This window comes from Natator depressus, chromosome 12 (genome assembly GCF_965152275.1).
Source record: "Natator depressus isolate rNatDep1 chromosome 12, rNatDep2.hap1, whole genome shotgun sequence".
NCBI classification, from domain to species: domain Eukaryota; kingdom Metazoa; phylum Chordata; order Testudines; family Cheloniidae; genus Natator; species Natator depressus.
In genome coordinates this window covers 30757917-30773444 of record NC_134245.1, presented here as the reverse complement: position 1 = coordinate 30773444, position 15528 = coordinate 30757917, and the positions used below count along the sequence as shown (strand labels likewise).

The 15528-nt window shown below is 41.8% G+C and overlaps 1 protein-coding gene across 1 annotated transcript in view; it reads right to left on the bottom strand.

Moving 5' to 3' along the window:
• Positions 1 to 658: 658 nt before the first annotated feature.
• LOC141996627 (uncharacterized) overlaps positions 659 to 15528 on the bottom strand; it is a 30247-nt gene continuing 15377 nt past the window's right edge. Inside the window, exons 4-5 of the mRNA XM_074968809.1 lie at positions 3701 to 3914; positions 659 to 1625 (exon numbers count right to left, since the gene is read on the bottom strand). Coding sequence (XP_074824910.1) covers positions 1447 to 1625; positions 3701 to 3914 — 393 coding nt within the window. The 3' untranslated portion in view covers positions 659 to 1446. The remainder of the gene's footprint in view (positions 1626 to 3700; positions 3915 to 15528) is intronic.

Sequence of the window (15528 nt, the reverse complement as noted above, 5' to 3'; positions counted from 1 at the left end):
GATCCAGGCCAAATTATTGAAATTCTTGTTTCAAACTAATTTTTTTAAAATCGTGTGTGTACGCGCACACGCGCACACACACACACTATGAAATAGATATTTTTGACTTTTTAAATTCTGCCTTGAAACAAGAATGTCAAGAGTTTAGATTTATATATTATATAATATATATGGTAGAAATACCATAGCAGTTATTTGCCCTTTTGACAAACACAAACCTGATACAATAAAATAATTTCACCTTAAAACTGTGATTTAATGAAGGTGGGTTTCTGAAAATTGAGGATACATTTAGTGAATATTTAGTTATCTGTACAAGAACCTTCCTAAGATTCCACTGACTGTAGGTTTACACCAGTTTGCCTGTTGCAGTAGTAAGTAGAAATCTTAAATACTTGTTTCCTAATTCAAGTTGATACAGTACACCCTGGTTTAACCTTTAAAACAAACCCTTTCTGAGTGGTAAAATGGAAAAGGGATAAAAGGGGAGAGAAACACCAAACCTCCCCCCAGAATAGGAAGGACCCCCCCAAAAAAAAAATATTCAAAACTGAAAGTTTTTTTTTATTGAAAATTTCTGTGAACATTTTCAGACAAAAAAGGTTTTCCCTTACAAAACCTATAGAACAAAAATTACATCAAACTGACACCTTTCACCATTTTATTTTCCATTTTTTGACCAGCTCTAACTAGAACCATGACAACAGAATTTACACCTGAAGGAAACAGTTGCAGTCTTTACAATGATGTTTTGGCCACTACTACTTGATTCTCTTAGAGCAGCTGGGGAAACCTACCCTTAAACTGCAAATTCTGACAAGTGGGGGACACACCATCTATCAAGAGAGCAGCAAACCCTTTGCTATCTCATCCACATTTATTCCCCAATTTACCCGTATTACTCCCATCTCATTTGTATTACCCCAGAGTAGGAAATACATACATGAGTCCTCAACCAGACATCTGAGTTTAAGGCGTGACTTCAGTGGGGCTCCACGTGGGCCCAAGGATCTGCCCATGTGCATCACATTGCAGAACTGGGGCTTGCACCACTGGAATCAGTGGGAGCTTTCCAATAATTTCAACAGGAGTTGGACCACAAACTCAGAGGACAAGCTGAGGCCACAAATTTTTTTTTTCCCTATTAAGGGCCTGACCCTGCAGCCCGTATCACATGAGCATCCCAGTGAAGTCACTCAGACTAGTCCATGGAACGAGGACTGTAGGATCACCAAAAAGAACATCAATTCCCCCATTTTGGGGGAAAAAAGTGACTTTGGATCCTAAAGGGGCCTGCTCAACCTTTTTAAGTTTTAGACAGCTGTGCTGAATTTGAGGTCCTGAATTTTTTTTGCAGTCAGAGTTATGCAGAGTTACCATTCATTTTGTTTGTCTTATAAATAGGCCCAGATCTCTACAGTGCTGCATTGCGTTCCTTCCACCTATTTATTCAAAAACTGTGGTAAATAATCCGTTCTGCTTAAAATCCTCTGACACTTGCTTGGAGTGTCGTATTTTGGCAGACAGTGCTTCAAAGATATCATTCTGATCCACTGCTGTAGCAACCCTGTAAATTAATTCTTCCAAGGATTCCAAGCCTCTCAGTCCAAGATTAACTCCACAGCCTGCCAGAAAGTGGATAAAATAAAAAGGCATTTAGAAATGGCGATTAAGGTCACAGTGAAATATTTGCCAATTAGCACATGAAGTAGAGTTGTTGATCTCCTTTGCTTTAAGCAATCAAAATCAAGCATCTTATAGGTTTCACCACTAGAAATATTGATTTAAACTTGATTATATATAATCTGTTGGCAACGTTGATCCAGCAAAGTGCTTAAAGTTGAGAAGATATTTAAGTATGTGTTTATGTATTTTACTGGATTGGGGCCTGTATTGTCTGCCAGAGACTGGGGGATGGAAGAGATGTCTGTGGCTTCTGCTGGGGACAGGGTTGGGGAGCCTGGGGGCTTTCCCTGCCCCATTCGCCAGGCAGCGGCAGCCGGGGGGCTCCCAATTGATGGGGGGCCCAGGCCCGGTAGGGGGGCCTAGTGGCTATTCTGCCAATGATATGGCAAAGAGTTTATTTACCCCTTTGATAGAGGGTATGTCCATTTGTCAGAATTCACAATTCAGAGATATGGTAAATTCTCCGCTGATCTCAAATGATCAACTATCAGCAGCAGTCATACTATATTTATAAAGATACAGATCTTGCCTCCATGATTCATGCCTCAAGATTAGACTACACAGTGCATTGTACATGGGGCTATATTTTAAAGCCACTGGGAAAGGAGTGAAAATCTGTAGTAATATCTGACTCTTGCCCATTTGTAATCATTCACACTTACTTCTATAGCAGAGCTAAAGACAGAGCTAGCTTGTTTGAGGCTACATGTAGGCCATAAAACAAGTTTACTACATCATTGTTTAATTTAATTCCAGTTTAAGATCATTCAATGTTGTTGCAAGATCCATTTAAGCTTTCTAGATCCCTTAGTTTTTATTCAAATTTAGTTGTAGGAATGCTAGGATGTCCAATAAATTAAATTTTAGTTTGTATCTTTTGCATACAAAGACAAACAAACAATCTCAAATACTGAGGCTGAACTAGGATTCAAATGGACCTTACTGATAAGTACGTTTCAATTTTCATATTTCTAACCAGAAGCAATCTTGTACATAGTTTGCATGATCAATCTGTTAACGCAACATCCACGGAATCCTGCATGGTTGGAATCACAGTCATATGGAAAACCAACTGAAGATACAGCTGGATCACTTCTTAACTGATTCTCTGTTGCTCTAGTTATAACAGACTCCAAGCAGCCGCATAGCCAGGTGGAGGGAACGGGGAGCGATCCAAAAAAAAAAAAAAAAAAAAAAGGCAGCACCACCCGCTGTGGTGCTTTTACTCACCCAGCAGGCCCTCACTCGCTCCGGGTGTCTTCGGCAGCACTGCAGGTCCCGCCGCTGAAGACCCGGAGCGAGTGAAGGTCCCGCTGCCCAGGCGCCGAAGACGACCCGGGGCGCCGCCAGGTGAGTAAAAGCACCACAGCAGGTGGTGCCTATTTATTTTTCTGGATCGCTTCCCCCCCGTTCCCTCAACTGGGGAAAATTTAAAAGGCGCCAAGACATTCACAAGGCGCCACTTGTGCTCAGTGGGGGAACGGCCGCTGCCCCCGTAGCTACGCCACAGGTCAAGGCTGGTGAGGAGCAACAGTGATTTTTTTCATAGCTTCCTAGATCAGAAGCCCAGAAGGGACTACTGTGATAATCTAGTCCACTCTCCTGTATATATATCACAGGCTATAAAATTTCCCTGAATTAACTCCTGTTTGAACTAGAGCATATCTTTTAGAAAGATACCCAATCCTGATTGTAAAACTGCCAGTGATTAGAGAATCCACCCCAACCCTTGGGAAACTGTTCCAATGGTTAATTACCCTCACTATTACCATGTGGGAAACTATCTGACTTTGATTGGCTTGTTACTTCAGCTAACTGAGATACCGTGTGACTGTTCTAAAGTCCGTATAATTCTACTTCTGGTTACCTTCGTAGGAGCACCCAGATTGCTCAATCACGGACATTGAATAATACTGGCAAATTGTCTCATTTTGTGTACACAGGATGTTTTTCTCTTTTCTCTCTTCTATTGTGGTGTTATGCCTACAAATCTGTAATGTAAATTCCAACTCACCAGTGTCAAAATTCAGCACTCTGGCGGCTTCTCCTTCCACAGTGACCACTACATTGTCCCCCTCAATGAAGGCTGCTGTAACTCTCCTATGAGAAAGCATGATCTCAAAGAGTCTTCTACTACACTGGACATGATGTAGAGTCAATTCATTCACCCTGGGTTCAATATCCATCTTGTAGGCATTGAAAGATTGGTGGAATATGTTCTTCATTATCTAAAAAAAAAAAAGTGACTAGTGAAAGGTAACAATCTTAATTGCAAACCCCACATTTGCACCAACAAACATCTGTGCATGCATATTAGGCAGTTCTGCATCTACACAGACACACAACGTTGGGTGATCATAGGCTAAGAGAGAGATTAACGTCTTGCACTTGGCAAGCAAAAAGGTGGGAGTGAAGAGTGAGCAGAAGAAAATTACTGATGTCTCTTAGGGACCCCTCCCTGAATGCAGCAAAAACTTATGCACATGCTTAATTTTACACATGAATAAGGCTACCTCTAGAGGTCATGGAAGTCACAGAATCAGTGACTTCCAGAGAATTCCCTGACATTCTCTGCTTCAGCCCCAGGGGCACCAGGATTCTGGCGCTGGCAGCCAGCAGGGACCTTGCAGGGTTCCAGGGACAGGCAGCCCTCTGCAAGGTTCCTCCTCAGGGTTCCAGCAACGGGTGACAGCCTTGCACGGAGGGAGGGGAACGTCTCCGGTGAGCGGCTGGGGGTGTCCCGTTTTCTCTTTGGGAAATATGATCACCCTGCAGCTCCCAGCTGCCGAGGGCAGAGGGGGAACCTGACAGTTCCCAGCCACCACGGTGGCAGGGGAAAACAGAGTCGCAGCAGCAATAGTCACAAGTTATGGCTTCCATCGATTTTTGTTTATTGCCCAAGACCTGTCCATGACTTTTACTAAAAATAACCATGACAAAATCTTAGCCTTACACATGAATAGTCCAAACGACTTCAAAAAAGTTAAGAACATGGGGAAGAGTTTGCAGGTTGGGGTCCCCTGAGGTTCCTCAGGGAAGGGACTGCATCATTTTTACTTCTGTACAACTTTTAGCACAATGGGTTCTGATTAGGCCTTTAGGCACTCCTGTAATAAACATGCAGTAATAATAAACTACTAAAAATGGAACAGGAATGTGATTACCAGCCCCTTTAGAAAGGAGGATGGAGTTGAATATTAACTACAAAAATGAAAACAAATGAAGCTTTCACTGTGAACCTTTAAAACTGGGGTTAGAGAATTAGTTAGTTAGTTAGTTACAGAGAAGAAATCAAGGAGATGGAGCATAAGTAAAAGGAAGTAATAAAATCATTACAATTGTTTATGACTTAATCACAAGCACTCTTTCTTCATCAAAGAGCCATCACTAGCAGCAATCTTCACTCCTGATCAATGCTATCCTTAGTTTCTTTACACTGATAACCATACAAAACAACCCCCATGCATGACACTGCTCTTTTACTTCTAAGATCTAAATGGGTCTCTTAAAAGAAAGCAAAATGCTGTGTTCAAAGAATGTTCTATGTCCTATGTTCAAACAATGATTTGATTTGGGCTTGCTTGTTTAAACCATTTGCTATGTAAGGAATTAGATATCAGAAGAAGCTTTGCTTACTTTTTGCAAATATCGGATGCTAAATCCAGGTTCCCACAGGTTGCATGGCAATATATGGTTATTACTAAAATGAGTGTGGGTGCGGGGAAATCCAGGAAATCTCATGATATGGAATAATATCACTGCACTTTCCCCCGAAACTGAATTATCTTCAGTTACATGTACACACTTGAATCAAAAGAATCAATTCACTTGTAAGAGGCTCTCTCTCCCCCCCCAAACATCCAACACACACAAACGGGTGATCATCAGCTGGCTTTTCTAAACAAACCAATTTCTTAGCACAAAAATTATGACTCAGGAAAAAATGAATAGCAAGAAAATAGGCCATAATTTTATAAGCAAAATGAAGTGATGACTAGAACACAAAAGGCAAGGAAGCTACAGAACTGTTGTTGTTGACTACAGGGGGAAAAAAAAGGAACACTAACACCAGAAAAATCGCATCACAATGCTTAACACTTACATAGCACTTTCCATCAATAGCTGGGCCTGATCCTTTATCAGTAATACCAACACTAGTTGTGTCATGGATTTCAGTAGGAGCAGGGTAAGTCCCAACCCTATAAACCCTTATTCATGTAAAGTAATCCTTATTCATATTAATAGTTCCATTGAAGTCAATGAGACACTACTCCCATAAGTAAACCTTACTTATGTTTGTCAAAGTTGAAGGGTGCAGCCCTAACCAATCCTAACACCACTCCTATAGAATACAAGTCATGGGTGTGATTCAGCAAAGCACTTAAGAATGCGCTTAAGTTCCTTTCAAGTCTGTTAAAGCATGTGCTCAAGTGATTTGTTGGTTCAAGGCCATGAATCCCATTTTGCGGCAGCTGAGATGCTGGGATTAAGTGACATGGCCAAGGCTATGCAGCAAGTCCACAGCAGAGTTGATAATATAACTCCAGAGTTCCTGGCTCTAAATCAGCCAGTCAGCACTCAGTTTCCCTCAAGTTCTGAATCACACTTGTTTTGCTAAGCAGCTGTCAGAATGATAGGGATTCTTTATGGCTAGGGAGATGGTCCTTTTTCCTATTGGACAGAAATGTCTATAGTTTGCTCACAGAACTGGCAAAACCATACAGAAAATTTATATTTTTAGTGGATTTCTGTAAAATGAAAGGAATTTGCCATTTCAGCTGATATTTTTACTAATAAAAGTTCCAGTCCTGTGTCCTCCACCAAGAAATATAGCTGATTTTCCATGTAATGGGGGAAAAAGACTGCTAACTTTTCTCTTTGGGCTTCACCTCAACTTTAGGTTCTATCTTGTTTTGGGGGGTTTATTGATTTCCTAGTGGATTATTGTTCCAGCTAGCGTGTAGCAGTGAAGTATATCAACCTGTTAGAGTGCCTGATGTTTCTTGAAGCTGCATTTTTGCATAGTTATTTAGTAACTCCAAACTCACTCACTTGCCATGGGAAACCAGACATCCCTTCCCCCCTCTTGAACCTCATGATTCTTCCCTTTTCTTTCTTCTGTTATTCAGCCTGGCTATAAAGAGTCAACTACCTTATTGTCCGACTTAACTGTGGTCCCTTCACAAAGGATATATCCACACTGGAAAAAAGAACCACCAACCTCCAGTAGTGAATCTCAGAGCTCGGGTCTACAGACTTGGGGTCACAGTACAGCACGAAAAATAGCCAGGCAGACGTTCCATCGCAAGCCGAAACTTGGGCTCTAAAGCCTGGGAAGTATGGTGGGCTTCCAAGCCTGCATGCCAGCCTGAGCACAGCATCTACATGGCTATTTTTAGCATCGTGACATGAGACTCAGTCTGTAGACCCAGGCTCTGAAACTCACTGCTATGGGGTTTTTTTTGTTTTGTTTCTTGTAGTGTAGAGGTACCCAAAGATGAGCTCCCCAGTTCACTTCATCATAGCATCTGCCAGTGGATAAATGCTGAGAGTTTTATCCTTAGTAAGGGTCATTTATACCCAAGCTCCTTAAACCTGGGACTGTGCAATTGTGACGGAGTGTGTATAGAATCATAGAATATCAGGGTTGGAAGGGACCTCAGGAGGTCATCTAGTCCAACCCCCTGCTCAAAGCAGGACCAATCCCCAACTAAATCATCCCAGCCAGGGCTTTGTTAAGCCTGACCTTAAAAATATCTAAGGAAGGAGATTCCACCACCTCCCTAGTAACGCATTCCAGTGTTTCACCACCCTCCTAGTGAAAAAGTTTTTCCTAATATCCAACCTAAACCTCCCCCACTGCAACTTGAGACCATTACTCCTTGTTCTGTCATCAGCTACCGCTGAGAACAGTATAGCCTAAGGCTCACTCACCACTCTCTGCACTTGGCAAGTGTCACCACTAGGACAAACTGAGGAGATAATTGTTTAAGGACCAGATGATTAACCAAACAACAACAAGATGATTCAGCTTAAGGAGGGCCAGAGAAACTGAGGATCTTAGGCAGGTAAGAGTCCCTCACCATCCCCCATGTCTAAGAGAAGGTAAAAGCCTGGGGATCAAGGACTTGGGGCAAGTCTACACTAAAAAAGAGTCAACCTAAGTTATGTCGACATACAGCCACCACAATAATAAAATTGCTTTTGCATATCCACACTACGGTGTTCTGCATCCTCACCAGGGGCTCTTGCACTGATTTAACTGTCAGTGTGGAGCATCGTGGGATGGCTTCTGAAAGGCAGCAACAGGCGATGTAAGCAACAAAGTGTCTGCACTGATACTGCGTTGACCTAATTGCACCGACCTAAGCACTATGCCTCTTGCAGAGTTGGAGTTAAGTCAGTGTAGTGGGCAAATTACATCGGGGGGGGGGGCCTACATTTTAGTGTAGATGCTTACAGAATTAGGTCGACAAAAGGCAGCTTACGTTGACCTAACTCTTTAGCGTAGACCAGGCCTCGTGTCAGATAGCACAATGGAAATAAAGAACATGGTGTTGAACTTGCCGCAGGCGTGCGTAAGGACTGTGTGCAGCAAGGAATCCAGGGGGAGGGAGCCCTGCCCTGTGACAGCAACACTACATTTATTTTTAAAATGGGTTAACACAGTAGAACCTTCTCCTTTCAAATACTTTTGAGATAACATTATGGGTATCAGAGAGCTCTGTTAATTATTTTCTAGATGAATGTGATTACAGTACTAGAAAATTGTGAGCTGTTAACAGTACCCTCATTATCTGGGCTGGTCTTTTAACTGGTTGCCTCATTTTCAAGCTATTGCAGTATCCTAAATTTCCATGCGACCGATAAAGGGGGAGGATTTTAGACTTTTATCTGCATCATCAAACCTGCAGACCAGCTTTGTGGAGGCATGGAGTGGGGCAGGAAAACACTGCACTTCATTTAAACAAAACAAAATAGAAACCAACCCTACTCCTTCATTGTAATTAGAAGAAAAAGTGAAAAATTCTCCAATAAAGTTAAAAGGGACCTACAAATATTACATGCATTGAAGAGAAGTAGAACACCTGTATTTGTGGTACTTATTTTGCTTGGTTGGTTCCTCTCCCCCCCCCCCCCATAGCAAGAGAACATGAAATGTATTTTGTTTGGCAGCACTACAGCTGGAAAATGAACAGCAGCTGTATTTCAGGTTGGATGAGGTCTTCCATTCATTCTCCTTGCCCAGTTGTCAGTTTCTCATTACTTTTTGAAGTTTTCCCCTCTCTGGCTTAAGTTTCATTAAATAATTAAAAATGAATTGAAGCAGAGGGACTAGATCTTGGATCTCCCCCTTGAGTGCTCAAAGCACTAGGTCACAGCATCATTCTCAAGCTTGTGAGCTCCCTCTGGCTCAGGGAATTTATTATGATTTTATCCACAGGGGAATGGCTGCAACAGGAGAGGGACTACCTCATCAGAATATCCCATAGGCCACTGGTTAGAGCACTCACTTGAGAGACGGCAGATCCCAGTTCAAATCCCTTTCCCCTCCCTAGTGGAGTGGGGGATCTGAACCAGCAGTCTCCCACATCCCAAGTGGGTATCTTAGCCTGCGGGCTAAGAATAATGAGGGAGCTTATTCTGTCCCCAAGCTTCTTGCTAAAATAGCATAGGTGCCTAACACCAAGAGAGGGTGGGTAGCTTTGAGAACCTCAAGCAGAGGGAGAGGCCTCCCTGTATCCAGACATATAGGCACCTATCTCTGAGAGGTGAGGCAGAGCTTAGCACCAACACCTCACTTTGGCATCTCCCATTAGCTAGCATAGGTTTGGAGCAGCATAGCCTGGTGGCTTTTGTGAATCTCTCCCCATGAATTGTATAATGAGAGGAGCTTAGGAACCTTACCCAGGCTGTGTGAATCCCAGTGATTTTCTAGGCATGGTGATGCTCCCAGTAACCATGCCCAAGTTTCTTTGTGAATCTAGCCCCCTGCCTTCACACACACACAACCAGATGAAAATCAGGCAACAACCCAAACGTCAATTATGTACAAACCAATAGAAAGATTATGAATGAGTAGCAGATACCAGTCACAGGGGGTATGATTTTGCATTTAAGTGTAGAGCATGTTTGCTTTCAACATACCTATCACTAAGAAAACAAATATATTTTATTAAAGTGCAGTGAATTGTCTGCATTTATCTATAAATCAAGAAAAGGGCATAAAAGTAATTCCCTTAGGGAACCAATTTATTTCCTTAACTTGTTTTTCTTAAGCACGCTAGTACTGATCCTGTAATGTGCTAACCACCCACAGCTTCCATTGACTACAAAAGGAGCCCTGTAATCCGATCCTGGAGCAGAGTCAGAATTTCTTGCCTTGTCCCTGTCCTTAGTTATTATGATGGGATGAACCAACCTACTTTCCAGATTTCAACAGCCCAGTAGATAGTGCAGAGTAGGATTGAAAACTAGGTTGGGATTTGGATTAGGTTAGTTTAATTGTTTCCCTTCCAAAGTGGCTCACAGAGAGAAAGCTAAAATCTGCACTCAAAAATGCTTAAATGTAAGACAGACTCATTCTTAACTTTTTTAATTTGACAAACATAATGAATAAATTACTCAACTCCCTGGTTAATGTCCTCCATCGGAGCTCAATGCAGAATGGTAAATAGACATGCATATCTGGAGATTTATGGTCTGTCCTTGCCAGTAGATAAAGAGCAGAAGTTACTGGTTAAATGCAGACAAAAAACTTTTGTTCTTTCAAGGGCTCACTTGAGATTTAGGATGGTTGTTGCAGATTTGTTGCCTCTAACATATATTAATTGTGAAACTGCTTATCTGAGGACTTCCTCCATAGTATAAATTCCATTGGCCAACCCCCAAGTTCTCTAAATAAAGAAACCAAGGCTTTTTTGGGGGGGGGGGGCCACAAAGGACAAGTGGAATTTTAAAGATCTAAATCTGTGTGATTTTTTTAATAAGATTACCAGTACTTTTCTTTGGCAGTTTAACTTTTCCAGAAGCACTGTATATCGAAGGCCATAGGCTCCAGTCTTGGCCCTTAGTCTGGCCACTTTGCACAGCTCAAACAGAACAAAGCAGCCCTAAAGGGAAACCTTTACTCTATGTAGAGGGCAGAGGGAGGGAGGCCAAGGTCATGGCTAGAATAAGATGGGGACAGAGCTGGAGTGCATTGCACTCTTCCCAGTACTGTTTGTGGGACTGCTGCTGCCAGTGTAACACAGAACAGCCTGACCACCTGCCCTTTGAAAATCAAAATGTCTTAACTTGGGCATCCAAAAATTCAGGAACCCATAGTCACTAGCCACATCTGAAAATTAGGCGGGTATATAAAGCTTGTGTGTTCAGAACCTCAGCTCCTGATTCAGCTGTCAATCAGGAGCTTTCCTCATTACCCCAGTCCTTTCCCGTGAGAACCTGGAAGCTTTAGCCAAGAATTTACTATTTCCCTGGTAGTTTTTAATAGAGCCTGTTCACATACCGGATTATTTGCATACAGAGATTGATGCTGCTTGCTGGACTGCTGATCACCAATTCCTTGGATAATTAAAATGTCCAGAAGAATCTCTGGTGCCAGCATGCTAAAATTATTGAAACTGACTTAAATTGTTTCATTTTGGGGGAAGAGGAAAGGGCGTTCATGCAGTGGGTAACATTACCTGTTAAGCTACTGAAGCTATGTGGTCACATGGTTGGCTTTATAGTAGAGAGTTTAGAGTGGCACAGAGTAATACCCATCCTTATATGCCATTCCATCCAAGATGCATGCCTAACTGATCTCATTGTTTCCTTCTCCTAATCTCATTTGAGTCTTCTTCCATGTGTCCTAGTATGCCCATGTGTCCTAGTATGCCTTTCCGAGCCTGTTCTGACAAGCGTCCAGCCTTGTCTCCTTAAAACACACTTCTTCCTTGAAGTCTATAAACCCTCGTCTTCTCCATAAAGTAGTATTATCTTTTGTTCAGTTTTTTTTAATAATTACTCTACACCATAGTAAATAAGCCAAAATGGTCAGACTTCCTGGCATTCTGATTTTTAGTATATGAAGATTAAAGAATAGAGAGTAATTGTATTCCTAAAGGTTCATGTGTTTCAGGGCATGGACAAAATTGTCATATGACCAGTGTTTATGAAAACTAGTATGTACCACTCTTATCAATATGTACTCAAATGAGATTAAAAACACACGTAATTTCTAAGGCTAAAATTAGCTCTGACTTACTATAACCATGAATTATGAGTAATTAATAGTTCTATCATCAACACTGGTACTTTAACAATTGTCATAGAAAAGCAATTATCTTAGAAAATGGTGGTATCAAAAACAGACAACTTATAACAATAAGCTAACTAGTCACAGTATTCAGCCCAAAACATCCAAATTATCTTCATAGCTATGAGGCTAAATGCAAGGTTTGGTTTGGTTTTTTAGTACTTACCAAGCCACTATACACTGATAAGTGATAGAAATGAACTGTTGACTTTTTGTAGCAGATGCTTGCGTCACTCACAAAGAACAGTGATTTTATTCAAAAAATTCTAGAGTTCAGTAAACAAAAAATGATAAAAGATTACTTAGATGATGGTAGGTCTGCAGAATTGTTTTTCCTGTTAACCTTTAACAATAATTCCACCTTTTATAAGATATTCATTGTGTTGAGATAAAAGATATTATTCAATTACAAAAGGTAACTAGCTTAGAATTTGTTCTAATCTCTTCCTGGTGCAAAATCTTATCTTCTTCGCAACTGTATCTGCCTAACATTTTGCAAAGCAGTTGTTTGCTGTCGAGAACAATCTCCAGCATTCTTCTCGGAAAAGGCTCATTCTATCCTAAGATTCACTCAGCACAACAGACCATTGCCACTTAAGTGGTAACTTAGTAACCACATGCTCATTTCCTTGATTCTGGCAGGTTAGGAACCTAGCACAAGACTATTTATGAAGATGACTCACCAGTATGGCTATTAAACACTGATGATATGCAGAAGAAAAGGTATTATTTAGATATAGAAAAAATTTCAAAAAGGAAAGCACAATATTTCTGCAAAATAAAAATAAAACCCTATCCTGTGCATTTCAAATAGCCATACTGTGAATGGGGAAAGAGGGAAGGAAAAATCTTGCTAAACTGATGTGAAGAAAACTACTTCTAATGTATATATTATATCAAACAGGGCAGTGCTGTATTTTGTCAAAGGCCGACTGCTGTGATAAGTCATGCAGTAACAGAGCTCATAAAACCTAGGGCCCCAGAAACAGGAAAGAACAAAGAACAAAACTGCGAGGAAGGCATTTCAAATGAGGATTGTGGTGTGCATTTTCAATACTCATTCTACTCCCCCCTTCACCCACCTATTATATCTTTCCTTTCTCCAGTAACATATGCTGGAACTGCAGAAACTAGTAATGCTGCTACCAGTAAAGCAGGATCCTGCAACATAGAAGGATTAGGTGTGCCTACTCAGAGTAGTCAGACTTTAAGGCTAGAAGGGACCATCATGATTATTTAGTCTGACTTCCTGCACATTGCAGGCCACAGAACCTCATCCACCCACTCCTGTAATAGACCCCTCACCTTTGGCTGAGTTACTGAGTCCTCAAAATATGATTTAAAGACTTCAAGTTACAGAGAATCCATCCACCATTTACTCTAGTTTAAACCTGCAAGTGACCTGTGCCCCATGCCGCAGAGAAAGGGGAAAAAACCAAACCAACCAAGAACAAAAATCAGCCAATCTAATCTGTACATTTTCAGAATGATTGCACTCTATACTGTATGTTTAATATGGATTGCACTAACAAAATACAGTAACTTCTCACTTAATGTTGTAGTTATGTTCCTGAAAAATGTGACTTTAAGCAAAACGATGTTAAGCGAATCCAATTTCCCCATAAGAATTAATGTAAATGTGGGGGTTAACTTCCAGGGGGAAAAAAAATTGCCAGACAAAAAAGGCATTATACACATTTTAAACAAGCAATTTAATGCAGTAATAAGTTTTAAACAATTTTAAAGAAACAATTTAATACTACAATCATTGCTGAGTGTGAAGCCGTGGGAGGTGCCCCCGCCTTACCCCACACAGGCGCAGCCCACTGGCACTGCAGACAATGAGGCAGGCAAGGAGGCTGAAGGTGCCATAGGCTAGGAGAAGCACATTGTGCAGCAGCAGCTTCCTCTACTGTGCAAGCACCGGGGGCAGGGGGCTCAACCCTTGGCCCTCCCACTCCACCCCTTCCCCCAAGTCCCCACCTTTAACTCGCCTCTTCCCACCACCTCCACTTAACTCCACACGCCACGTCCTCACTCCTCCCCCAGCCTCCTGCCCACAGCAATCAGCTGGTTTGCAGTGTTCGGGGGGGGGGGGGGGAGGAGTGAGGACACCGCGTGCAGGCTCCCCCTCGTTCCCCTGCCTCCTGCACGCCGCAAACCAGCTGATTACTGCGGGCAGGAGGAAGGCACTGATCTGTGGGGTCCACTGGTGGGCGGGAGGCGCTAGGGGGGATGGGACATAGGGGGGCTGCCAGCTGTGGACAAAGCAGGCAGCCAAATGACATTATAGCAGAGCATTGCACAACTTTAAATGAGCATGTTCTGTAATGGAGCAGGGACGTAAGATCGAAACAACGTTAAGCAAGAGGACGTTAAGTGGGGAGCTACTGTATTTGGTTTGGAAAAATCTTGGGCCCAATTCTGGATGTCCTTTATACTGGTGAAAACTTACTTCAGTGGTGGCTTTACCCTTGTTCCTGATTTACATTACTAAGAGTGAGATCAGAATCAGGCCTTTTCCAACCTCCTGCTTCTTGTGCCATCTGAGTGATGCATGTCACGTCTTCTGGCTGCAATCCTCTCTCTCTCACTAACAAGACCCTGGGGATGTACGTGTTACAAACACCCACTTGTATAACAGCATAGCAACCTCTTTAAATAAAACTTGTTTTAAAGATGCTTTGTCAATGAGTGTAGAATGTTCAGATGCTTGGACATGTGACGGTGTTGAGCATTTTAGACATGTCTCTAAGTCTGTATAAAAGGTGACAAACTGAAAGAAGGGACATGCTGTTCATATCACCCTTGAACTTCTGAGACAAAGTACACCATGAAGACCTTTATGCAATTGCAATTTGTAACCGAGTCATGGTCAAACCACCCTCAGATGGTGCTCAGATACCATGTGGCTGGTTGTCATATTATAACCTCGATAGATTAGCATAGTATCCTTAAATCATGCAACTGGGGGGGGAAAGCACAGCAGCATGGGTTAATTTTAGGCCCCTAGATTGTCAAGTATTGTGTAAGATCTCAACCAGGTCCTTTTAAAGTCAATGGGCTACACCCTTGTAGAACTGGAAATGTACCCCAGAGGCTCAGCCTTAACCTTAAATTGCCACTTGAATAAAAAGATATTTAATAGCGCTAGTCCGAACACCTGTCCCTGAAGCATTCCACTGGCGGCTACTTAGTTGTTTATTGCCTCTTGTTTATGGTCTTTTGGCCAGTTTTTGATTCTGATTCAAAAACAATTCGAACTAGTTTCAAATAAAGCTTAATGAGACACTATCAAACACGTTAGTAAAGGCTAGCTATATTAGATCAATTGCATGCTCCATCTTAGATCAATTGCACTCTCCATCAATTTTGTATCACCATCAACAAATTTAAAAAGCAGGTGCATTTGCTTAGCCTGCTAATGGGGTGTTAAGCTGATCCAGTGAGACCATAAGAAATGTATATTAAAGTTAAATTGTGTTTAATTTCAGCTACAATACAGGAGCCGGAAAAGCAGATTACAAACTTCTCACTGA